This window comes from Ovis canadensis, chromosome 3 (genome assembly GCF_042477335.2).
Source record: "Ovis canadensis isolate MfBH-ARS-UI-01 breed Bighorn chromosome 3, ARS-UI_OviCan_v2, whole genome shotgun sequence".
NCBI classification, from domain to species: Eukaryota; Metazoa; Chordata; class Mammalia; order Artiodactyla; family Bovidae; genus Ovis; species Ovis canadensis.
Window position 1 is genome coordinate 199,366,683 of NC_091247.1, and position 27,373 is coordinate 199,394,055.

The 27,373-nt window shown below is 38.4% G+C and overlaps 1 protein-coding gene across 1 annotated transcript; it reads left to right on the forward strand.

The window, feature by feature from the left end:
* On the forward strand, positions 1 to 27,373 carry LOC138436404 (sulfotransferase 6B1-like). Its single transcript, XM_069581992.1, has 6 exons — positions 1 to 145; positions 1,849 to 2,033; positions 8,064 to 8,190; positions 18,395 to 18,489; positions 18,642 to 18,828; positions 26,120 to 27,373. The coding sequence occupies exons 1-6, from the start codon at positions 1 to 3 to the stop codon at positions 26,236 to 26,238; spliced, it is 858 nt and encodes a 285-aa protein (XP_069438093.1). The 3' UTR covers positions 26,239 to 27,373.

A 27,373-nucleotide genomic window follows, 5' to 3' on the forward strand; every position in this document is an offset into this window, starting at 1 on the left:
ATGTCATCCAAGGGCCAGTCAAGTGTTCTTCATAAATTCAAGGGAGTCATCTTTTCTACCATGTCTTCAGAAGAACTTCTAAATTCCCTGGATTCTTTTGAGGCAAGAGAGGATGATGTGTTTCTGGTTTCCTATCCAAAATCTGGTAAAGTTTATTTCAATGTATCTTTAGAATGTAGATATACAAGAATGATAATACATGTAATAAGTTTTATTAAACATTTACTTTTCAGAATTTTTCTGCTGGAAATTAAAGTACCTTAAATGCTTATTTTCATGAAAAAATTTGATTAGAAAGTCAAAAAATGTGCTTTGAGAAAATTCAATTTAAAAAATTAGAGCTTTAGCACACTTTTGTTTTGACTTTATTCACAAAGACATACAGATATTAATATATAATAAGCATAATATCTGTAACATTATAAAGTTCTCTTCATACTTTAAGCCAGGCATAGTGATAAATAAATAGTTTTTGTTCAATTTGTACTTAATGATTGATCTGTAAATAAATAATTGTTTTCTTATGGGCTGATAAGAACAAGTGGCTAATTTATACCATATACAAACAACTATATATAAGGCTTCCACTAGACATAATTTTTAAATATATGTATTTGGCTGCACTGGATCTTAGTTGCTGCATGGGGGATATTTTTAGTTGTAGCATGAGGGATCTAGTTCCCAGATGCTAGATCTAGTTGTAGCATAAGGGAGCTGAATCTCCAGATGGAATCTGGGCCCCTTACATGTGGGGCCTGGAGTCTTAACCACTGGACCACCAGGGAAGTCCCTGGACTTATTGTTGCCTATAAATTGGCATTTTCCATTAGCTGCCAGGAGGTCCCCTTCAGCAGCACAAAACTGTGTATTCTCTCTTCTTATCAGAATAAATCAGTATATTTAATTAAAACAATGCAAATATCATTACTATATAGTTATATTTATATGACTATTATACATATTTAAGACTATTAATATCATAATCTAAAGTAGTCTTAAATTTAAAACATAATGTTAGAGCACTGTTTAAATATTTATTCAACTATAAGTTTGTTCATCTTGTATCTAACTGGAATTATGAGATAAATGGAAACTAAGCCTCGTTTAAACCAATTTGGAACATTGCTTTCAAATTAGCAAAACATCCTCCCCACCCAAACTTTTACTTCTCTGCTCCAGTTCTCTGTAGTCTGCACCACTGGAGCATATCCTCCTTTGCTTTCGGTAAGATAAAGTGGTATCTCTTCCAGACTTCCTGGTAGTAAATTTGCATCCCCTTGATGTTTGGATATAGCATTCCTTCATTGTTCAAATGCTTTGTTTGCACAACTGCTCTGTATTTGCATGCAGACAAAAACAAGATTCCATGTCTGTATTCAGCAGGGAGCTAGGGAGATAGACATGAATACAACTTTATTTTGATGTGTGCTGCTTCCGAGAGACAGAGAGGGTGAGCAATTAGAAGAGGGAACTGGGGACTCAGAAGGCAGTTTTTAGAAGAGCAAGATGCATGAGCTTGCAGCACCAGCAGGAAGCATGAATGAAAAGATCTGTGTGTTTGTGAATTGGAGAAAATGCTAGAAGTGAGGAGTAACATGGAAGAGTATTTCAGGCTGAGGAAACAGCATACACAGTTTTCATTACTCTTCACGATCTTTAAAATGTGATTCTTCCTGCAAAGGGAACTAACATCTCAAATGCTCCAACAGGTTTATCTGTGTGTCGAGGTGATAACTATTTATAATAAAACTAATGTAGTCATTGCTTTTATAACCTCTTGTCCATTTTCTATATTCATTTTGAGTATCATTTGATTAAAAATGCATTTCATTTTATTTTCTTATGAAGGCACTCACTGGATTGCAAAAATCATTGAGAACATTCCCAATGCTAGAATTACCCTAACACCTCCTATTGAATTGGGAGACATTTCTAAATTCGAAGAACTAAAAACGTACTGTGAGACTAGAGTTATTCCAACGCATTTGAGCTACAGCATGCTACCAATGAATATTAAACAGAAACAATGCAAGGTAAGTTCAATGGTTAAGGACAGAGGCTCAGGGGTACACAAAACTGAACTTGGATTCTTGCTGTGTTGCTTTCAAGCTGTGTGACCTTTGAAAACTGCTGATGTTCTCTGAGTTTCGGTGTCCTCATTTAACAGAAGGATAATGGTATTCATGTCACGAAGTGTGATGAACATTAAACAAGAAAATGAGTATATAGGTATTACCACAGTATCTGGCTCATAAAAATCTGAGTATGACATTAGTATGTCAACTGTAATTATGCTAGATGATGTCTTATTCTATTCTGAATCTAGTTTGAGTCATTTTCTTTAAATATTGATGTCCAGAGAAAAGAAAAACTGCCTTAATAATATTATTTTAATTGTTTTATCTCTCATTTTTGCAAAACATTATATGGGAAAGAATAAAAAGTAAAATGTAATATATAACACTGAAGAATAGTTATTTCATTTTTAAAGTCCTCACATTATTATTTTAAAAGTTACTTCAATTTTAAAAGTTTTCTTTCTATTTCCATGTATTTTTTATTAAAATTTGTTTTCATGGAGAATACAGGATCAGAAAAAAAGAGGATAAAATTTGTAAAGCAAAGGCAAGACACACGTGTCCACTGTAAACAATTTCCCAGTAATGATGCCTTTTAAACAATGTCAGTCATATTCTTAAAAATAAATGAATAAATAAACCTACCAAATGTCCATACATCAAAGCAGATCTTCCAATGATGATAACTCTATGACCATAATGTCTCCATGTATACTATCAACTCTCCGGTTCAAATAAAACTAACACAGGAGAGGTAGATGTCATGGAGTTTGTGTTTATCCCAAGCAAAGCTATCAGAAAAGGTGAAAGCATACTAAGCTGATTACAGCTTGACTCAATTGAGCATTTTCATTTCAAATAGACTATCTAAGAGAGAGAGATTTGGATAGAAAAGGAGTCTGGTACACTTAACAACCTTTCAGTTCAGTTAAGTTCAGTCGCACAGTCATGTCTCACTCTTTGCCACTCCGTGAATTGCACCACGCCAGGCCTCCCTGTCCATCACCAACTCCCGGAGTTCACTCAAACTCATGTCCATCGAGTCAGCGTTGCCATTCAGCCATCTCATCCTCTGTCGTCCCCTCCTCCTCCTGCCCCCAATCCCTCCCAGCATCAAGGTCTTTTCCAATGAGGCAACTCTTCGCACAAGGTAGCCAAAGTATTGGAGTTTCAGCTTCAGCATCAGTCCTTCCAATGAACACCCAGGACTGATCTCCTTTAGAATGGACTGGTTGGATCTCCTTGCAGTCCAAGGGACTCTCAAGAGTCTTCTCCAACACCACAGTTCAAAAGCATCAATTCTTCACCGCTCAGCTTTCTTTACAGTCCAACTCTCACATCCATACATGACCACTGGAAAAACCGTAGACTTGACTAGACAGACCTTTGTTGGCAAAGTAATGTCTCTGCTTTTCAATATATTATCTGGGTTGGTCATAACTTTCCTTCCAAGGAGTAAGCGTCTTTTAATTTCATGGCTGCAATCACCATCTGCAGTGATTTTAGAGCCCCCCAAAATAAAGTCTGACACTGTTTCCACTGTTTCCCCATGTATTTCCCATGAACTGATGGGACCAGATTCCATGATCTTAGTGTTCTGAATGTTGAGCTTTAAGCCAACTTTTTCACTCTCCTCTTTCACTTTCATCAAGAGGCTTTTTAGTTCCTCTTCACTTTCTGCCACAAGGGTGGTGTCATCTGCATATCTGAGGTTATTGGTATTTCTCCCAGCAATCTTGATTCCAGCTTGTGCTTCTCTCAGCCCAGCATTTCTCATGATGTACTCTGCATAGAAGTTGAATAAGCAGGGTGACAATATACAGCCTTGAGGTACTCCTTTTCCTATTTGGAACCAGTCTGCTGTTCTATGTCCAGTTCTAACTGAGGCTTCCTGACCTGCATACAGGTTTCTCCAGAGGCAGGTCAGGTGGCCCGGTATTCCCATCTCTCAGAATTTTCCACAGTCAAAGGTTTTGGCATAGTCAATAAAGCAGAAATAGATGTTTTTCTGGAACTCCCTTGCTTTTTTGATGATCCAGCAGATGTTGACAATTTGATCTCTGGTTCCTCTGCCTTTTCTAAAACCAGCTTGAACATCTGGAAGTTCACGGGTCACGTATTGCTGAAGCCTGGCTTGGAGAATTTTGAGCGTTACTTTACTAGTGTGTGAGATGAGTGCAATTGTGTGGTCGTTGGAGCATTCTTTGGCATTGCCTTTCTTTGGGATTGGAATGAAAACTGACCTTTTCCAGTCCTGTGGCCACTGCTGAGTTTTCCAAATTGGTGGGCATATTGAATGCCACACTTTCACAGCATCATCTTTCAGGATTTGAAACAGCTCAACTGGAATTCCATCCCCTCCACTAGGTTTGTTCGTAGTGATGCTTTCTAAGGCCCACTTGACTTCACATTCCAGGATGTCTGGCTCTACGTGAGTGATCACACCATCGTGATTATCCAGGTTGTGAAGATCTTTTTTGTATAGTTCTTCTGTGTATTCTTGCCACCGCTTCTTAATATTGTCCACTTCTGTTAGGTCCCTACCATTTCTGTCCTTTATCAAGCCCATCTTTGCATGAAATGTTCCCTTGGTATCTCTAATTTTCTTGAAGAGATCTCTAGTCTTTCCCATTCTATTGTTTTCCTCTATTTCTTTGCATTGATCGCGGAGGAAGGCTTTCTTATCTCTCCTTGCTATTCTTTGGAATTCTGCATTCACATGCTTTTATCTTTCCTTTTCTCCTTTGCTTTTCACTTCTCTTCTTTTCACAGCTATTTGTAAGGCCTCCTCAGGCAGCCATTTTGCTTTTTTGCATTTCTTTTCCATGCAATAACACTGATAACAAATGCCACCAGAGATTAAGTTGTGCTTTATAAAAGTTACAACAGTGACAAGAATATCTGTTTTTCCTCTTATAAGCAAAGAAGCCAAAACTCAGAAAAGGGGTGTGTGTGTGTTTGTGTGTGTGTGTGTGTGTGTGTGTGTGTGCATGCTCAGTTGCTTAAGATGTGTCTGACTGTTTGCAACCCATGGACAGCGGCCTGCCAAGCTCCTCTGTCCATGGGATTCTCCAGGCAAGAATACTGGAGTGGGGTGCCATGCCCTTCTCCAGGATTATAGCTGGGTATTTTTAAAACCACCACAGTAACACTACAGCCTGAAGGTATGATCCTTTCTTTGCCACCCTTTAATGGGGACTGAGACTCTCTGGTTGTCCCTGGAATGCCAAGTCACTGACCTGTCTTCTGTTGCTCATGGCTGAGCCCCAAGAGCTTGGAGGATGGGCGAGCCTTAACCACCCGTGTAGTGCTGGACAGATAGGAAATTCCTCCTCCCATTGCTCTCTATCCGCTCTCAACCCTCCTTGGCCTCCTATATTTTCTTCCTAACATTTGCTCTCCTTTTGAATGTTTCCAAACTTTCTTACATGAAATTTACATTTTCAGCCCATTTCACGCTGTGTATCTGCTCAGTTGTATCTGACTCTTTGCGACCCCGTGGACTGTCGCCCACCAGGGCTTATCTGTCCATGGAATTCTCCAGGCAAGAATACTGGAGTGGGTTGCCGTTTCCTTCTCCACAGATCTTGTCAGACCAGGGATTGAACCTGCATCTCTTGTGTCTCCTGCATTGGCAGGCAAGTTTTTTACCACTGTGTCACATGATATTTAGTTAATATTAAATTTTTTAAATTAATTTTTAAGGAAATTTAACTTTTTAAATATTCAGTTAATATTTAATTTTTTCTCCAGAGTACTATTCTACCTTCTGTTCATATTTCTTATATTATATTCTGTTCATATTTCTTCATATTCCCTAATAATTTTTATAATTTCTTAGGAGACATTCATAATGTGTGTGTGTGTGTATAATTGACATATAACAGTATGTTAGTTTCAGATGTATGACATAGTGATTTTGTATTTGTATACGCACCACACTATTTAACATTCTTCATTGCACATGAACACCTTCTTTTAACTTTTTTTGGTAAAATATGTGTTAATGGGTTGCACTGTCCCTCCCACTAGATCATACTGACATGTAACTTTAAGGAAGAGTTCTTCAAAGTCCCTAAAAATTTATTCTCTTTATCAAAAAATAAAGTCTTCAACTGGATGTCTAAGGCTTACAATTCTGCCATTTATTCCTTCTTGCTAGAGCGGTGGATTTTTAAACTGTGGTGTCTGGGCCTTGAGGTTCTGTGAATCTGCCCAGGAAGCCTATGCAATTAGAGGAAGCCCGAGTTGTTGTGTTCTTCCATGATTATCTCTTGGGACAAAGAGAAGATAACTGCGGGGGTAAAGGTGGCTCTTCATTCCTGCGTGTCTTGGTCTTTGTGTATCTTTCAAGTAAAGAGGAGCAGGTGCTGTTAATGAGGGTCACAATACCTGGACTATGAACACAGTAGGGAAAGATAGTTATGTATAAAAAATGACTCAGTAAACACTTCCTTATCTAAGTCAAATATGTCCTCCCTGATATTCAATTAAAAAGCAACTTAGAATATCTGGTACTCATGCAATGGTGACCTTGACTGGGGACAGTTCTATTACCGCCAGGCTTCTCACATTGGCTTCCAGAGGTTTTTATATGCTCCTGTGGCTCCGCCGTCCCTGGGATTCACCAGGCAAGAACACTGGAGCGTAGTTTTCTGTATTTCACTATTGTAACCCTCATAACACTGCACTGTCAAAAGTGGATTTAATTATCCATTTCCTTCACTTGCCTGGGTCAGGAAAATCCCCTAGAGGAGGAAATGGCAACCCACTCCCAGTATTCTTGCCTGGAAAATTCTGTGGACAGAAGAGCCTGGTGGGCTACAGTCCATGGGATCGCAAAGAGTCAGACATGACCGAGCGTGTGCACCACACACACACACACACACACATACATCACTTGAGTGCAAGTTTTGAGAGGGCAGGAATCATTTCTGTCTTGCTCATTATTCTATTCCTTGGCTCTGGAACATTTTTGCACACTAGCTGACATACAATAGTAAAAGTTGCTCAGTCGTGTCTGACTCTTTGTGACCCCATGGACTATAAAGTCTATGGAATTCTCCAGGCCAGGATACTGGAGTAGGTAGCCGTTCCCTTCTCCAGAGGGTCTTCCCAACCCAGGAATCGAACCCAGGTCTCCTGCATTATAGGCAGATCCTTCACCAGCTGAGCCAGACATACAATAGGTATTAAATAAATATTTATTGAATCAAATTAAATTGCAGTTGCAGTATTTGTATAAATTGGCAAGGTATCTCAGACTCTTTACTCTTTAGCTGATTAAATTGTAGAAAAAGGAATTCCAGAACATTATTCTTTCTATAAATATGGATAATTTGTAAGAAATCTTCTTGTATGTAAATCATGTTTTGTCATATATCGACATTAAAATATTAATCTTGTCCTTCACCTGAGGAGGACTTTCTCAAGTCTACCCCTGAAAAGATAGGACGAAATTTTAGCACATAAATGCAAAAAGTCTGGTCAGTGGGCCAGCAGTGTCAACATCTCCTGGGAGCTTGCTACAAATGCACGATGCCAGGCCTCATCCTGGAACTTCTGAGTGAGAATCTGCATTTTAACAAGATCCCCTGATGATTTTTATGCACCTTCAGTTTTGAGACACTCTGGTATCTAAGTCTGTATTTAATAATCAGCTGAAGCTACCAAAAAGTGTGACTTGCACAGGTAAGTGTGGCTGCTACTTTCTCTTAGGAAATGTTTTGTCTTGGGGCTGCTGCTGCTGCTGCTAAGTTGCTGCAGTCATGTCTGACTCTGTGCAACCCCATAGATGGCAGCCCACCAGGCTCTGCCATCCCTGGGATTCTCCAGGCAAGAACACTGGAGTGGGTTGCCATTTCCTTCTCCAATGGATGAAAGTGAAAAGTGAAAGTGTCGCTCAGTCATGTCCAACTCTTTGTGTGTCTTGGGGCATGTCTTGGGGCTACTTCCATACAAAAATAAATTGATTTTTTTTAACAGATTATCTACGTCATTAGGAATCCAAAAGATATAGCTGTTTCATTCTTCCACTACTACAGGGATAACCCTAATCTCCCTAGCATTGAAACCTGGCATGAATTTTTTGAGCTGTTCCTAAAAGGAGATGGTAAGTATAACAGTGATTTTTATTCATAATATACAGAGAATATCTTCACTCAAGATGAAAACACTCTCAGAAATATATTTGAATAGATTATTCTTTTGCTTCTTCTATGCAAATTCTTTCTCACTTTGTTTCTTCATAGTTTTTCTTATCACCAAGGGGTAGAACATATTAGCAATAACTTGTTAGCTGGTTTTCATGTCTTCAGAAACAAAAATTAATTCTGATCAAGCATTATTTTCATATACCCTCAGTCTGTTCCCTGAAGTAATTATTCACTGATTGAAGTACAGTGATTTACAGCTGAAACCTAGACAGGTAGCTTGAAACATGCCTTATATATACCTGCATGGAAAATAAATCATGTCAAACAGTACATTCACACACTCTCAACCCCCCCAGGTATAACACATGTGAAACAATTTGCCATCTTGACACTTGGAAGAAAGTAATTTATTCTGAAAACACCTCAGTGATGCATTACTTGTTGAGCTGCACAGCACATGTTGGGCGTGCCACCATGCATGGCCCTTGGATTTATTCTTTTTTCCCTGACTCAATGGTGTCTGGAGCACTTAAAAAAAACTCTTTTAAATTCCCAGGGCTTTGATTAAACAAAAATAATATAGTAAGAAGATAAAGAATCCGAAAGGGACACAATTTAGAAATGGTATATTCCCTGAGGATCTTCTCTCTCACTTGGCTTAATTACTAATTTCACTATTTTACTTGCGAATTGTCAAGCTTTTGCTTGTTAATTCAAGAGAGTCCACAGCAAGAGTAACCTTAACATGAGGACATGGGAAACTCACCAGAAACAAGGTTTAATATTTTGGTTTGTGATAATTGCTATGGAAGAACATACTATGCTCACACTGTTTCAACTCCTCTTTCTATTTTGTTCCCTATCTATTGGCACATATTTGGTAGAATCATCAAATTTCAGAAATGACAGGTATAGTAAAGGTCATCTGGTCATGTTAAACACCCACCTGATGTTTGAAGCACCTTTACAACACCCCCATTTACAACACCCCCCCCCAAAACTGTAGAGGCTAAGTTTGAACTTCTTAACCTTGACAAGTTCATACCCCTTCCTAATACCCTAAAGCAACACATTCAGTATTGGTATTGCTAAGATGTTTTTAAAAATCTTCCCATGTGATATAGATTGTGCACATACCATGTGATACAGACACTTGGTTAGGTACTCTGCAAACACAATCTCATTTCATCCTCACTAGAAAACACATAAAGTGAGTGTTACCCTCACTTTACAGGTGAGGAGAATGAAGACTTTGGTAGGCCAAATACCTTTCCCACAGAAGCATAAATAATAAGGAGGAGAGCTGATACTTAAACGTCAAATCCAAAAATCTTTGCTCTGACCACTATGTCATAACTCATCTGGAAAAAAAAAACAACAAAAACTACCCCTCTGATAATTAATTCATCTTTCACCTGATAGCTCTCTAAATATTTGAAGATTGTTAGCATGCCTCACTCTGCCTCAATTCCATTTTTGGAATAAGCAGAGTTTAAATACGCAAATTATTTTTGAAAAACAGATCTTGAGTCTGCATTTCTTTAAGAAAAGAAAAGCTATGTTCATCTCCAACTCTATAGACTGTGGTTCACCACCTCTGTCACCATTACATGAGGGCTCATTTGGCAACATCTCTATCATTTTGCAGTGGTTATATGTATGTGACTGTGTTTCAAAGATGTTCTTCAGTCACTTTTTGAGGAGAGGGTTATTTCTCTTGCAAAATGACATGATGTAGTAGAAAAAACAAGCTATGGAGACAGTAGAACTGGGATCAAGTCCTGACTATTTTTATTCCATATGTAACTTTGAGCAACTAGCTTAGCTGTTCTGAGGTTCAGACTCCTAACATAGAATAGGATTTTTAAAATTATCTATTTTGTAGAATTATTTAGAGGCGAAAGTTTGTTGTAGAAATCTATTCCCTTATTCTATTAGACATAGACATTTAAACACACAAAGACTCACATAGTTTCACATTAGGGTGGAAATGTTACAAGTAGATATTTACCTAGAAAGATTAATTTATAGCTGAGACATCAAAATACCCTGGACCCAACTCCAAACCATAAATATAAATACACATGATATGAGCAGATAGGACAGTGGAGATATACATAACTACACATTTATCTAATCATTAAATTTTCTCTTTCAGTTTATAAATACACTTTAGGTTTTCAAATTACATAATAACTATACATTGTGTTCTGGCAATATCCCAACAGATTAATATCTCAATGCAATATTAGTATTTTACTTTTTTCCCCTACAGCCCCTTCTCCAGTTTTATATTAGGACTTTATATTTCCTAGGCTATTTCATCTAGGCAAGTTTCATTTTCGACAGTTAACTGTCATCAGAGTGCTTTCTAGAAACTAGTAACCAAGAGCCTCATTATAACAGGATATAAGAGTGGGGTACAAGGTTTGCAGAAAATGTGGGAGGTTTGAAATAGCTGAGGTGAAGAATAAGAGAATGTGTTAATGTAGAACAAATAGTTTTGCTGGGTAAACTTGGGGCCTTTAAGGTTGGAAAAATGAATTTGCAGTGCTATAAACAGAGTTGTGTAAATTTTCCAGCAGAACTCAGCAGCAAAGAGAGAAGAAAAGAAGAGGAATTGCTTCATTTAAACACTGGGTGTTTTTTGATGATTGAAATAAACAGTAAAGGAGCAAAAAAGTTGAAGGTATTGGCAAGTCAATTGTTGAGGGGATAAATAAAAGCAAGAAAATGAAGAGAAAAAAAAAAAAGGTCAGAGTAAAGGGGATTATAAAAGCTACCCATTAAGGTTTTGCTCTAAAATCAGAATCTTCAGTAACTGTAGGAGATTGGAAGGTTGATTTCTGACTGAGACAAGGATGGAAAGAGCAGTATATTGAAAAACAAGAGTCCCAAAGGAGCTTGGATTCTTTAGGGGAGAGAAGTTCTAGAAGTTGGTAGGAAGCAGTGAAATTTATGACTCACTCTCCAGACCCTAAGACACTTGGATTGGTTGAGAAAGAACAACTTCTATTCAGGAGCATTTTAGAAGAGGGAGTAATTTTGGATAGCAGAAGGACCATCCTGGCATATTTTAAGGCCAGGAAGAGGTAGAATAATTCTGTATTACGTGAAGAATGTGCAGAAAAACATTTCCCATTAAGGAAGATTCCAAATGTGTTTTGGAAACTGTATTTTCTTTAAAGCCAGAGGTCTACTAATGACCTAGACAATGAGGATTCTGATTAAAATATAAACTAAAACTGTAATTTCGTATATTAGTAACAACGCCACAGGCAGCCAATTTCTTTAGATTCTTTTGGCTGGCTTACATCCTTTTGGAACAAGGTAGAGAATGAATTGATTAGTCAATAGTAGAATAGCTGGCTCTCAAATTATAATCAGGCTATTATGCAAAGTTGATTCTTAAATCTATCTGGGGCATGTTGGAATACGCTTCCTACAGAAAAACCATAATGGACAAGGTCAATTACACCTAATCACTGGGTGTGATGCTGGGTCTGTGTCCCTTCTCAGCTTATTGGTAATAGAAGTATAGGCTCTCCTGACAATACTGGGAGCTTTCATAGCCTCAGGAACTCTGTTGTTGTTTAGGCACTAAGTCGTGTCTGACTCTGTGACCCCCTGGACTGAAGCCTGCCAGGCTCCTCTGTCCATGGCATTCCCCAGGCAAGCATACTGGAGTGGGTTGCCGTTTCCTTCTCCATGGGATCTTACTGACCCAGGGATTGAATCCATGTCTCCTGCATTGGAGGCCAATTGTTTACCTCTGAACCACCTGGGAAGCCCTAGCAACTCTAGGAGGTGACATTAATCACCAGGGCTGGACTGTAGCTGCTAGGGAGAGGGGGTGAGACAGATTGAATCTGTAAGCATAGTTTAGGATTCCAGGGACTTCCTAAGTTTGAGAGAAAATCAATCTTCCTCCTACATGTGTTCTTGTGCCTAGGAAAAGGTTGGCCATTCTTAGCAGATAAACTATTATCACTGATATGGTAATTTGGGTAATTCTAAGATAAAGTATTGTGTAAGAGAAAGTATTATGTAAGTCACTGAAATAGCAATGAGATTGCTAATAACTGAAGATTGTATCAGGAAAGCTCTTCTTAGCACCATTATTATTACACAGTCTTCAGGGTCCATGGAGTAGAAAATTGGGCAGATACTCTAATGATACCATTGTAGTCTTGGAAATTCTTGCTTTAAAAATAGATTATAGTTTGTTTTGTTTTTTTTTTTTTTTTGCCCTTTGCTTCCTCATGAGCTGAAGCTATGAAAAATTGCAGTTAGCTTAGAGTTTGTTGTACTTCAATTTAATCAAAGATTTAATGTTCTAAATGTATATCATAATGTCTGGCAGACACTAATAGCTTAATAAATGTTGACTAAATGAATTTGTGGTCAGCAAATCTTCAGGAAATTGCTAGTAATACAGCTCTTTTAGGATTGAGGCATTGTGCGTGCTTAGTCACTCAGTCACGTCTGACCCTCTGTGACCCCATGGACTATATAGCCCCACTAGGATCCTCTGTCCATGGGTTTTTTCAGGGAAGAATACTGGAATGGATTGCCATTTCCTCCTCCAGGGAATCTTCCCAACCCAGGGATCAAACCCGCATCTCCTGTGTATCCTGCATTGCAGGTGGATTCTTTACCCACTGAGCCACTGGGGAAGCCAAGACTGAGCCAGTATTAAATCTTTGGATGATAAGGAAATGTTGACAAAAATTAATCAATAGTCTATCTAAGAAAAAATGGAAAATTTTACTTAATTCAACCTGAGGATTAAAACCGAGGAGACAGACTTTGGGAAAGCTCTGAGGACTGTTCCACCTGCTCGAGGTCAAAGCACAGTTATATAAGTTCTGAGACAGGGATCATATGTCAAATGATGTGTAATAGAAAGTTTACATGGTCCAGATCTAAATGTACAAAGTGAGTCTTGAATCATCATGACTCTTGAATCTTCATACAAGATTAAGAAGGAACATTGTCTCCTAAGGATATCTGGTTAATACAAAGGCACAATACCCTCTAAATGGGAGAGAGAAAGCCCAAACAGGCAAACTTTGATGTTTAAAGTTTTCTTCTCTTACCATAAAATATGAGCTTTATTTCACCAATGTCCTGCTTTTGATCATTATCTTTTAATGGCTATTATCTGAACATGTATCTTTTTCTTTTCTTTGAACTTTTAAATTTTGTATTGCTAAATTTTGTAATATAGCCAATTAATGTTGTAATAGTTTGAAGGAACAGTGAGAGGACTCAGCCATATATATATACATGTATCCATTCTCCCCCAAACCCCCTCCCATCCAGGCTGCCACATAACATAGACCAGAGTTCCGTGTATTATACAGTAGGTCCTTGCTGGTTATCCATTTTAAACATAACAATATATACATGACCATCTCAAGTTCCCTAACTATCCCTTCCCCCTGACAACCATAAGTTCATTCTCTAAGTCTGTGAGTCTTGACGATTAATTTTTTGATAGAAAGCATTAGGTGATCAAATATTTAGTCCCTTGATGCCAGGGTAGTTGCTTACCTAGTCTGAGTCCACTGTGTCCCTTGATACCAAATCTTGATAACCTGATTCTGTTTTTCCTTTTAGGAGGTTGTACTTGTAAGATAAATGGCAAAGGGAAATAGTCAATTCTCAGTTGTCCATAGTACTTAATGCCAACTTTTTCCTTGCGTGTGCATCCATGTGTATGTTCATTACTCTTTAAAGAGCTGTAGATATGAAAAACAGTTTCAAGTTGTTTAGAGATGATTAACTTCGTAGGAGTTGATGATAACTTTATAAGTTACACAAACAGTAGTCAAAATTGCCAATAGGAGTAATTACTATGTCATTAGTAAAGACTAAAGCCAAAACCCTTCCTAGACCATAGCATTTTCCTAGTATGTTCCTTAGATCAGGAAAAGGATCTTTTATAGGGGAAAATTGATTCTTTGGGTGTCATAAGACAAGATATGTTAGAAGACTCATCAGGTATAAAAACCCAATATTCAGTATTATAGCACGTTTCTCCCTGAGAAGGAGTTACAATATCCGGGACCATGCAATCCTGTAGGGCCACTTTTCTCATCGTGGAAACTTCCAAACTGAGCAAGCTAATGGCTTGATTGCTATCATTCAGAGCTTGCTGAGTAAATTTCATTAAAGCCTCTATGTGATTAATGGTATCTTCCCTTCCAAGTGAAGGAAAGAGAATCACAGCCAAATGGTCATACCATTGGAAAGCTGATCAATGCTTTAATGCCTGCATGCTTGCATTAAAGGCAGATTGACAGGGGCTGTTTCCAAGACTTCCTGTAGGTGACCTTGAGCCCAGGGGAAATCAATTGTGCATCTTCCTAACCAACCAAAGGAAGGCCAAGCCCAAAACTTGTTCCATAAATCCACTGCTTTCCAACATGTAATCATCTAGTGTAAAGGAGTACTTACAACCAGGTTCAGAACAAGTGTCACTAATTGGCCGGGTAGTAGGGTCTCACTCAGTGATATTGGCAGTAGCATTAGCTTGCATAGTACTGGAGTCTCTTTCTCCTAAAGTAAAATTTGTAAGAGCCATCCAGCTAGAACCTTGGAGAAGAGAAAGCCACCAGGGTAAACTAGGAGTATTGGACATAGGCAGTTGGCCACAAACCCAGCAACTGGATTGATTTTTTTGAAACTTGCAAACAGTTGAGTCCAAGGAAGACATATATTTGGTTCATAAGTAAAAGAATGAACAACTATCAGAGTAATTAGTATACCAACCTGGTGTGGCATCTTGGTTTAGCTGCCTACTTCAGATGTTGTCTTCTCATCCTGGTCTCGTAGTGATGGTCTTAGGCAGGTGTCAGAAATAGGATCTGCAGTTCTTTCAGGAGAGGAGGGCTGATTGGGTCCCTTCCATGATGACTATCAATGTTCCTTTACCTGACTTTTCCAGTATGCATAATGTCCCAGTTACAGGTCATGGGGCATCTGTTCTTCATCCTAAAATGGATTACTGTGATAGTAAGTTTCAGAAACAATCTTTATGGTAATATAGCAAGAAGGAGCCATCTGAGAAGTAAATCTTAGGTAGTAAATACAAAAAACCTTAATGACAACAACAGTAGAAATTAATGGCCCATTAAACATGATATTTTTTCTCTCTACTAAAGTAATTACCTTCATTTCTACCAAACATAGCCAAATTAAGACTAAATTATTTACAAAATAAGTCTATTTTAATCAACTTGGCCTGATTATTTACATAAGTGTAACTGATCATACAAGTCCTTTTAAGGTGACTCTCCTAGAACTCTTTATAAAGAATCTCAAATTGAAGCTATTTTGGAATTGTGAATCCTTTGGGGACTTCTGCATACCAATTAAAATAGGTGCGATATTTTAGGAAGGGAGCTCTCTGAGCTAAGCTGCTTCAGTCATGTCTGACTTTTTGCAAGCCCATGGTCTATAGACTGCCAGGCCCCTCTGTCCAGAGGATTATCCTAGACTATGGGATTATCCAGGCAAGAATACAGGGGTGGATTGTCATGCTCTCCTCCAGGGGATCTTCCATACTTAAAGAAAGTCTTTACAATTCAAAGGATAGGATAGGAGTTCTCTAAGTCTTTACAATTCAGAGGATCCAAGAAATTAGCCCTAACCCTACAAATATTTCCCCCTGCTAACTTAATTTTTAGAAAAGAAAAAGTAAACCTTGCAGGCAGGGATCCAGAAGACTGACTGACATGGTAAAAAACTGATGTTCTACAGGCTTTTCCCAATCGTGCCCACAAAACTCAGTTTTGGAATGACAAAAAGAGCCCCATCTTGATCATTTCAGGGCAGGTTTTCTTTTAATTCACAATTAAATAAACACTTGCAAGCATACATATACTCAGCTGGTATCCCCACAAGTGGCTGTCCATTTGGGAGCTATTTGGCTTTTGAGGCACAATTGCCTGTTATCAACTTGACACCCTAATTTATTTATGACATATGATCTGATTAATTTTCTGAGGACAGTGTGATGAATTGGATGCATGCTGCTTCGGAGTCTAGCTCTCCAAAGTGGGTCAGTTCAAGTTTTACATGTGTCTCAGTTTTCTCAATAGTCTAAAATCACCGTCTACAAGATGACCCATCTTTTTGTCATGTGTCCCTGGAAGAGTAATATTTACTTAATGGTTGTAGTGGGGTTCCCTTGCTCTTTGGAGCTGAATAATTCTGTCTCTCATTTTACTAGCAAATGGTTTGTTTAAAACATACATCACCACCTTTTTTTTTTTTTTCAATCTAAGTCAAATATAACAAAAACCCAGCCACCTACATTTTCCTGAGCTCCCTGCTCAAAGCCTGGATAGCAGGAGAATGCACCAGAACATCTGAACTGTACCAAGAAGCCAGAGGGGCTCAATGTGTCCACATTGATACCAAGTACAGGTTCAGGTAGACTCCAGATACTTTCTGGTGTCCTGCCAGCTACACCATGCATATTGAGGAAATATTGATCAACAGTCAATCTAAGAAGTGGAAACTTTCATTCAAGCCAGCCTGAAGATTATCACTCATGAGACAGTTATTTCAGAAAGCTCTGATGACTATTTTGACCCTTAGAGGTCAAAGCACAGTTTTGAAACCAAGGATTATATGTCAAATTAGGTATTATTGACAATTGACACGATCCAGATCTACAGATACAAAGTGAGTGGTGGGTTATGAGCCATCATAACCCCTTTAAGGGGGAAAATTATTTCCTAAGGAGTTGTGACCCTTTATATGTTTAAGAAGGAATGTACCACCTAAGGAGGCCAGGTGACTGGAGATGCGCAATATATTCTAAAGGGAAGGGAGGAGAGCCAAATGGACAGAGAAAGCATTTTATGTTAAAATTTTTGTCTTGTCATAAAAACTGAATTTCATTTCATCAGAGGCATGGAAATATGTATATGTAGTATTTTGTCTATTTATTTATTTTAAATATTCATTTGGTGGCACTAGTAGTAAAGAATCTTCTCACCAATGCAGGAGACACAAGAGATGTGGGTTCTATCCCTGGGTCAGGAAGATCCCCTAGAGTAAGAAATGGCAATCCACTCCAGTATTCTTGCCCGAAATAGTCCATGGACAAGAGGAGCCTGGTGGGCTACAGTCCATGGGGTTACAAAGATTCAAACATGCCTGAGCACATAGTCACTTATTTTTAATGTTTATTAATTTATTTGGCTACATCAGGTTTAGCTGAGGCACATGGAATCTTTGTGGTGTCACCATGCAGGATCTTACATTACCCGCCCCCCCAAACACTCTACTTGTGGAGTGTGAGTTCAGTAAGAGTGGAGCGCAGGCTTCGTTGCTCTGAGGCATGTGGAATCTTAGTTCCCCAACCAGTGATCAAACCCCTGCCCCCTGCATTGCAAGGCGTATTCCTAACTACTGAACCACCAGGGAAGTCCCATATGTAGTATTTTAAATGACTATATTTTATGCTTTAGATTGTCAAGCTAGTCAACTTTTCTGTGGTGAGAAGTTGCTCACTGTTTTCAGTCATCACTTAGAGGTTATTTTGCATGATAATATTTTACTTTCAAGCCTTAAGAGATTTTTAAGGCTGTCAATTTAACAAAACAATAAAGAGAGCATATCAACTACAGAGAAATCCCTGAGACTGTGTTTTTCAGCCTTGAACTGTGAATAGAATTTTTTGAGGAAGTTTGTCTGGTTTTTGTATTAAGAATTTATCATTATGAAACTCATGTCACTTTACAGGAAGAAAAGGATAAATTCTCATTTTTTTTCCCCCTATTTCTCCCAAGATCCAAAGTAAATATCAGAACACAATTCTTGGGAAAAAATGTGTCTTTCTAGTTCTGCTGTCACTTCTGATGATAAAAGAATATTTACTGGAAATAAGAAAAAAAAAACCCACAGCCTAATTAAAAGAAGTGACCACCCAGCTTCATTTCACAATAGTGTATTTATTAATAGTTAAAATGATGAAACTGAGCTCTCTGAAGGAAAACTCTTTCACTCCAGAGTCTAGTATGTGTGTAGCTTACACCGACTACTTCACTGAAGTGGGAAGAACCCAGGGATGCAAAGCTATAATGTTTAATGAAAGCTTTTTAACACATTTAATATTAACACAACAACTCACTTTTCTTCTAGTTGTATATGGATCCTGGTTTGATCACGTTTTAAGCTGGGAAGAACACAAAAATGCTAAGAACATTTTCATTATATCCTATGAAGAGATGAAGAAAGTAAGTCTTTTCTGCCATTTCAACAATTAAAGTTTAAGTAAAATTAAAACAGGAAATCAATCAATGAATCCCATTTTCAGATTTCAGAGAATGAATTTGATATTTTGATGAGTTACGCTTTGTGTATATTTATTTATTTGCTGTTTGCTCAGGATCCTTCTAAAAACATAAGGAAAATAGCTACTTTCCTCGGTTTAAACATGACTGACAGTGAGATTAATCAGATTGTTTGGAAAACATCATTCACTGAAATGAAAAATAATACAGCCAAAGAAAACTGTGATCCAAATCACACCATCTGCGCCCTCACTTCTAACAGGAACCTGGTATTTAGGAAAGGTAAGTCAGAGATAAGATGCTTTGCCTGGATTTATATTCGGAAGTAGTTACATTTTGCCATTTTTAATGTCTTGTTTGAGCTTTGTTCACTCCATACCTTGCACAGCGGATTGTGCATTGTTATCCCTTAGTGAAGGTTTATTAAGTGAAATTCTTGAGTTACATTCTTTCCAGATGTTGAGATTCCCAGGCCCAGTTAGGAACCAACTGAGAGACAGACACAGGTGTCAAACAGATGGAAATGATAAAGCAACTTGAAGAATGTGCTTCAGGTCTGCAGCCTAGTATGACTGCTCATAATGGATCCTGAATTTTACAAACACGTTCACTTAGTCGTAGCCACTCCAAGATAGTCGTGACCCCTGCTGGCACAGGACACTCAGAGTGTGGTACAGAGCAGTACCTGACACATGTTTTCTCTAGGAGAGAAAAAAGAGCTGATGGATGTGACCAGGGCATTTTTCCAACCTCACCAATCAAACAACTTGCCCTGCAGAGAAGAGGTGGAGAGAAAAGCTGGGATCCTTATCTGGGGATATTCCTCTGCCTGGAAGCACAGAGTGCACATGTGCTCAGTCATGTCTGATTCGTGTCGACCTCATGGACTGTAGCCCACTAGGCTCCTTTGTCCATGGAATTTTCCAGTCAAGAATACTCAAGTGGGTTGCCATTTTCTGCTCCAGGGGATCTTCTTGACCTAGGGGTCGAACCCTCATCTCTTGTGTCTCCTGCATTGGTAGGTAGATTCTTTACCACTGAACCACCTGGGAAGCCAGAAACACAGAGAGAAGGAAATAAACCTCCATGAATTGCTAACGTTTTACTTAGAAACAGTTTGGGTACATCTGGATATAGAAGTATTTTGAAATCCTTGTGTATTATAGTCCAGATCTGGGGAGAAAATGTTTTCACATTTTTCATATTTTTCATAACTTACGAAAACAAAATTCTTTGCATCATATACTCAGGTTTCTTACTAAAACACACATTTATTTGTTCTTTGTCTCAACTGTGTATGTTTTTAGTCACTAAAGTCGTGTCTGACTCTTTGCAACCCCATGAACTGTAGCCCACCAGGCTCCTCTGTCCATGGGATTTCCCTGACAAGAATACTGCGTGGGTTGCCATTTCCTTCTCCAGAGGATCATCCTGATCCAGAGATTGAAACCGGGTCTCCTGAATTGCAGGCAAATTCTTTTACCACCAAGCCTATCAGTTCAGTTCAGTTCAGTTCAGTCGCTCGGTTGAGTCTGACTCTGCGACCCCATGAATTGCAGCACACCAGGCCTCCCTGTCCATCACCAACTCCCAGAGTTCACTCAAACTCATGTCCATCGAGGTGGTGATGCCATCCAGCCATCTCATCCTCGGTCGTCCCCTTCTCCTCCTGCCTCCAATCCCTCCCAGCATCAAGGTCTTTTCCAATGAGTCAACTTTTCGCATGAGGTAGCCAAAGTATTGAAGTTTCAGCTTTAGCATCAGTCCTTCCAATGAACACCCAGGACTGATCTCCTTTAGAATGGACTGGTTGGATCTCCTTGCAGTCCAAGGGACTCTCAAGAGTCTTCTCCAACACCACAGTTCAAAAGCATCAATTCTTCATCCATACATGACCACTGGAAAAACCATAGCCTTGACTAGACGGACCTTTGTTGGCAAAGTAATGTCTCTGCTTTTCAATATGCTACCTAGGTTTGTCATAACTTTCCTTCCAAGGAGTAATTCCATCTTTTAATTTCATGGTTGCAATCACCATCTGCAGTGATTTTGGAGCCCCTCAAAATAAAGTCTAACACTGTTTCCACTGTTTCTCCATCTATTTCCCATGAAGTGATGGCACCAGATGCCATGATCTTAGTTTTCTGAATGTTGAGCTTTAAGCCAACTTTTTCACTCTCCTCCTTCACTTTCATCAAGAGGCTTTTTAGTTCCTCCTCACTTTCTGCCATAAGGGTGGTGTCATCTGCATATCTGAGATTATTGATATTTCTCCCAGCAATCTTGATTCCAGCTTGTGCTCTTCCAGCCCAGCATTTCTCATGATGTACTCTGCATAGAAGTTAAATAAACAGGGTGACAATATACAGCCTTGATGTACTCCTTTTCCTATTTGGAACCAGTCTGTTATTCCATATCCAGTTCTAACTGTTGCTTCCTGACCTGCATACAGATTTCTCCAGATGCAGGTCAGGTGGTCTGGTATTCCCATCTCTTGAAGAATTTTCCACAATTTGTTGTGATCCACACAGTCAAAGACTTTGGCATAGTCGATAAAGCAGAAATAGATGTTTTTCTGGAACTCCCTTGCTTTTTTGATGATCCATCAGATGTTGACAGTTTGATCTCTGGTTCCTCTGCCTTTTCTAAAACCAACTTGAACATCTGGAAGTTCACGGTTCACGTATTGCTGAAGCCTGGCTTGGAGAATTTTGAGCATTAATTTACTAGTGTGTGAGATGAGTGCAATTGTGTGGTCGTTGGAGCATTTTTTGGCATTGCCTTTCTTTGGGATTGGAATGAAAACTGACCTTTTCCAGTCCTGTGGCCACTGCTGAGTTTTCCAAATTTGCTGGCATATTGAGTGCAGCACTTTCACAGCATCATCTTTCAGGATTTGAAACAGCTCAACTGGAATGCCATCACCTCCACTAGCTTTGTTCGTAGTGATGCTTCCTAAGGCCCACTTGACTTCACATTCCAGGATGTTGGCCAACTCATGTGTTGATAGACCAGATATTGTTTTAACTTTACAGATTACTTTTGTTCTCTTGGGTGGTTCATTTAAAAATTTCCTTAGAGTTGCAAAAATGAGGGCTAGGAGAAAGGAATATTTATTTACCAATATTTACTAATAAACTATTTTTGAATGTTTATCAAATGCTTATTAATAAAATATTTCCTAAAAATTTACCTAATATTTATTAATAAACTATCAGGTTTATTAATTGAATAGATTTCAATGATTGGATAAAATACTGACCTGTCACTCAGTAGATCATAATCTAGATAGTAATATAAGGTAATGACAACTATATAGTAAAATACGAGCAAATGTGAGTCTATATGGTTAAAGGAGAAAATGTTTGCCTAGCAAAATAGGTGAAGAGATCAGATCTGAAACTGAGAGCATAAGCAAGATTTTACTAAGAAAATGCCAGGAGGAAATACATTCCATCAAGTGACAACAGCAAGAAGAAAATCTCAGAAGCACCATGGAATTAGATGGTGTCTCCTAGAAAGAGCAGGTAGTGCCATGTGCTAAAGTGGTGGTCGTTGTTCAGTTGCTCAGTGGAGTCCCACTCGTTGCAATCCCATGCACCCAGACACCCCTGTCCTTCATCCACTCCTCGAGTTTCCTCAAACTTATGTCCATTGAATCAGTGATGACATTCAACCATCTCTTCCTCTGACATCCCCCCTCCTCCTGCCTCAATCTTTCCCAGCATCAGGGTCTTTTCCAATGAGTTGACTCTTCGCATCAGGTGGCAAAAGTAATGGAGCTTCAGCTTCAGCATCAGTCCTTCCAATGAAAGTTCAGGGTAGATTTCCTTTAAGATTGACTGGTTTGATCTCCTTGCACTCCACAGGACTCTAAAGTGATAGATGATACATAAAGCAGAATGAGAGAGAGAAATATTATGGCCAGAGAGTAAAATCTCTGATGGACACTGTGAGGTCTGTTTGCTGTTTTAAGAATGGACCTGACATAGTCAGACCTGTTTGCTATAAAATTAAATAGAACCAGAGTAGAAAATTGATTAGAATAAAGTGAAAGCAGAAGCAGAAAGTGCAATTAAGAAGTTGTTGTAATAGTGCAGGTAAGAAACATGGAGGGTTACAATTTGGGTAGTGGCAGTGAGCCACTGATGGGTGCTGCTTGGCTGAGAAGTCAGTTTAGGAGCCATCACCAGACTGTGGAATTAGGTAAAATTGTTCAGGGTGAGTGGGAGGAACTAGTGAAGAAAGGGTAGAAGGGGGAAATCCTAAGAACCCTGACGTCGGCAGCCCAAGACAAGCCAAGAAAAGAGATCAGCCAGAATTAGTAGAAAGAAAAACCAGGGTCAAACATGACCATTTGTTCACCATTTGTGAATTCTGAGAACGCAGTTTCTATGGAATTCTGAGAAATAAGTTTCCAGCAGTGGAGATGAAAACCACATTGAGGTGGAGGTTAAAGAGATAAGAGATTAAATAAGAGAAGCAGAAGCGAAAGACCACTCTTAAGCAGAAGAATGGAGGACAGTATTGGAAAGATATCGAAGCAGGGTAGGGAGAAGGGTTAGAAGGAGAGAGGAAGAGATGATAAAGGGAAGACAGAACATAGAAAGGGATGCATGAAGAAAAGAGTAGAGAGAAACAGGAAGGCACTCGGAGGGTCCATGGTAAAGAGAATGCTGAAAAACGAGGACGTTCTGATCCTTAGTCCAGCACTTCTGTTGATGTCTTTTATCTTTGCCCTTTGAGATCTGATTAGCAATACTCAGTATTCACATGGCTTATCCTGCAAGCTTGAGAAATTTTACTCCAATGAGTTAATCTCTGACTTGCCAACTAGTGACCCTAGAAAATATGACCAGGTGAAACCATATCAACATAACTGTAACTAGCAACAGTAATTCTAACACCTTTAAATTCTCCCTAAAAGTAGTTTCCTTATTTCATATCTAAAAAAAAAAAAAAAACGCAGGTAACAGTGGAAACAGCCTCTCTGAAACTAGTCCCCCTGAGGGCCAATTAGGAAATTAGAATTATATAAGTAATTATACACAAGGATGGGTCAATAGAGACCACTCACTTCATTTCTTGAATGGCTGGATGGAGAGGGAGTGAGTGGGGAATCCATCCTTTGAAAATAATCATTTCAACCAAATGACTAAAGTTATTGATTCAGACTCCGTGGTGAACAGAGCCATTCCTTACTTTTCAGAGGGGAATTTGTGTGTGCAGTTGTCTTTGAAGTTAGAAATGGAGCTGATATTCTAGAAAATTACTATGGTGGCCACAGTGATCAGGTGATAAGGAAGGGTACAGAGTAGTTCACATAAGTGTCAGAAGTCCAAAGGCCCATACAAACTAAAACTTAGGGGGAATATTACGGGAATACAGAAATATATATGGACAGGATGCATGTTGCAATATTGCTTATAATAATGAAAACCCTGGATGCACTTTAATGGCACTTAATATATTTAATCAGAAATTTAAATCTATTAAGTTACATTCATGTTTATGATGGAGTCACCAAAACGAGAAATGCTAGATGAAGAATAGCCAGTGTTACTGAGCACTTATTCTATGCCAGCAACATTATTTGAATTATCTAAAACTTTGCAACGGACTTTTAGAATGCTGTTCATGTGATTTTATTGAGACACCAGGCATCTGAATAACTTATCCAATATCGTACCACTAGTAGTTGGCAGAGTCAAGATTAGAATCCAAATGGGATTATTCTACTCAGGATAACTTTCATTGTAGGTGTACAAATAGTAATATTGGAAGACGGTTGAAGTATAATGAGAAAAGTAGGTTATAATTGTATGATTTTAAATGCAGTTTATATGCTTATATATGTTTGCAAAGAAAAGCATCTAGAAGAATGCATGCTAACCAATTTATCAGCCATGTGAACTAGGTGTATTTTCTTGATTTTTATCTTCTTTTGCTTATAGATATGTATTTTCTGAAACCTATATATTATCCTTTAAATATTTTTTATTTAAAAAAGTAGAAGAAAGAGTAAAAGAATAAATCAGAAACCAAGCACAGAGCAGTCAGGTCAAATGTAAAAAGAAAGATGATAATGTTACAGGTGAATTAATATAAGAAGCCAGAAAGGAGAGCCAAGAAGGATGAAAGAATATTGAGTAAATTGATAGTATTAACACTGCTTTTCTAAGAGCCAGGCACCTTAATCTCATGAAGTTGACCTTGTGCCCCAACTGATGATGTGTTTCAGAAGCAATACCATTTCCTGACTCTGGGATCTTCTATCTCTGATATGACTCTCTTTCCTTTTTCTTCACCCCCAAACAGAAGAGTTCCCCTTTACTTCTTAAACTCAATCTTCTGAGCCAGGAGTCAACAACAGCAAAAATTTCTTAGGTTGTTACCTGTTTCTTTGCTGTAGGTGACATTGTCTGACATTCAGTCAAGCCATGGGTTTTGAACACCCACCATGTGGTCAGCACCTGACTCAGTACTACAGGATTACACATGAACAATGCATTACTGTCCCTAACTTGACAGAGTGGATACGCTAGTTGGAGAGAAAAGATTACAGAGAATAATCTAAGACAGTCTGTGTACATGCATGCTATGTTACTTCAGTTGTGTTTGACTCTGCGTGGCCCTATGGACTCTAGCCTGCCAGGCTCCTCCATCCATGGGATTCTCCAGGCAAGAATACTGGAGTGGGTTGCATGTCCTCCTCCAGGGGATCTTCCCAACCCAGGGATCAAACCCATGTCTCTTATCTCACCTGCACTGGTGGGCAGGTTCTTTACCAATAGCACCACCTGGGAAGCCCAAGACAGTCTGTAATAAAGGGATAAAGAGATGTATTTTGAGCTCCAGTGCACCTAGACTAGACCCCAGGGATGAAGCCTGGGGCCAAAGTTACAAAGGACCATGATCCCCGAGGTCAAGGATTGACGTTTGGTGTAGTGTGTGTGATGGAGGTGAGAAGGGCAGTCTTATCGGGTTGATGCAGTGGCCAAGGCTTTGAGGGTGACTCCAACAATCAGGAGAGGCCAAAAGACCATGTGACGTGTATGTCTTATTTCGATTTCAGGACACCTTATATTGAAAGTAAGGGTGTCATACAAGTAACTTGGTATTTGTGTTTTTAACTCTCTGTAACCAATTTTGTAAGAGAAAGTTTCCTAAAACGAGACCAGTGAACCACCCCTATGGTATGTTATCAGCCCCATTACGACTGCAGAGGTGAAGAGGTAGAAAAATAAATGAAGTATCATTGCGTCCACTTTGTCTGCTTTCCGTTTGTATTAAATTTAGGTGAGATCCTTCTTTGCCTGCTATAGTAAAACCTAGGGTATTTATATATTTTTATTTTCCTTTCCAAGCAATAACTTTTCAAGCTATACAAATTAATATGCAATTACTGAAGAAATTAGAAATAACAGACAAGCAAGTGAAGAAAAGAATTGTTCCCTACCATCTTAGCAAGAGATAAAATTACTCACATTTTCATATGAATCTGACAGCTTCCTTTTGTACATACTATACATTTAAATTGGTTCTTGTCTGATTTATTTCTGATTTTTTTCAGGGGCAGTGGGTGATTGGATAAACTACTTCACTTCCAAGCAGAAGAGAGTATTTGATGAACTATTCACAGAGAAAATGAAGCATAGTGAACTAGCAAAACACTTTGGAGATTACTCTTAATATAAATGGGAAATGAAACCAATTTCCATTTTATGCAAGGCAGTGCTTGGGGAATACATATCTTTCACCAGGGTGGAAAGCAGATATTTCTTGCAGTGAAAACCAGACACCTTATGGAAGTGTCATGTGTGAGAGACAATTATTAGCCTATTTGGGGACAGATAATTACTAATAAAAGGAAGTATACAGTTTTTGCATGGCTGAATTATATGTCTGCTTTCAGGATGTTCATAAGACAAGGAGATTACTTTTATTTAGAGATAAAATATTACTGTGGGTGTTCTATAAGCTGCATTAATGTAGAGCAAAAGAGGTATGGGGTTAACCAAAATAATAAATGTCTGAGAAGAAATTATTTTCTGCCTATTTAGACCATCATGACCTCTAGACAAACATTTTTTATTTCAATATTCCCCAGTGTCTGTGTAAAAATGTTCTCCAGTGTCATACAATGACAAGCATCATTTTATTAAGGAGACAACTCCTAATAGATTATATTAAATGATAGTCTGGTATATGAGTGAGGATGAAGAATGAAAAATATTCTTTAGCTTTAAATTCATACTGGCTTGACATTCCAGTATTTTCTTTATCTTTAATAAAGTCAAATTACAAAATGTCTTACTTTTCAGTTTTGAAAGGTATGTTTCCTTGAATTATTTATTATTTTTTACAGTATTTTGAATATGTAGGCTTTCTCCCAGAAGAATTTCTAGCATTAATACAATCTCCATAATTTTCTCCTGTAGTGAATATTATTCTGTAGCTTTAGCCTAAAGGACATTTTAATGAAATTTCAGTGAACTTATTTTAGAATTATTACCTAAATGACAAAAGACAAGTTTTGAATATCTATGGTATATTGTTAATACCTTGGCCATATTATCTAATTCAAGGCTAAATGGAAAATCAAAACTGTGTACTGTATATGACTCTGAGCTATAAATGCAAAACCATGGATTGAGTTAGTTAATTCAGCCAAACACTTTGATTCTGTATCTCAATGTATTGTTAATCATTTTTAGTAACTTTCAGAGTCTTTTGTGGCAAGTTTATCACAATTCAGTAACCATTAGTTTTTGATCAGTCTTCTCTATAGACATACTTGTTATGAATAAAATGTTTTCTTTTGGAC

Bases quoted from the DNA above. Each gene is read 5' to 3' on its own strand.
- LOC138436404 (XM_069581992.1), top strand. From the start codon at position 1: ATGTCATCCAAGGGCCAGTCAAGTGTTCTTCATAAATTCAAGGGAGTC. The intron at 146-1,848 runs GTAAAGTTTATT...TTTCTTATGAAG, and splicing joins GGTTTCCTATCCAAAATCTG to GCACTCACTGGATTGCAAAA. The intron at 8,191-18,394 runs GTAAGTATAACA...CTTTTCTTCTAG, and splicing joins GCTGTTCCTAAAAGGAGATG to TTGTATATGGATCCTGGTTT.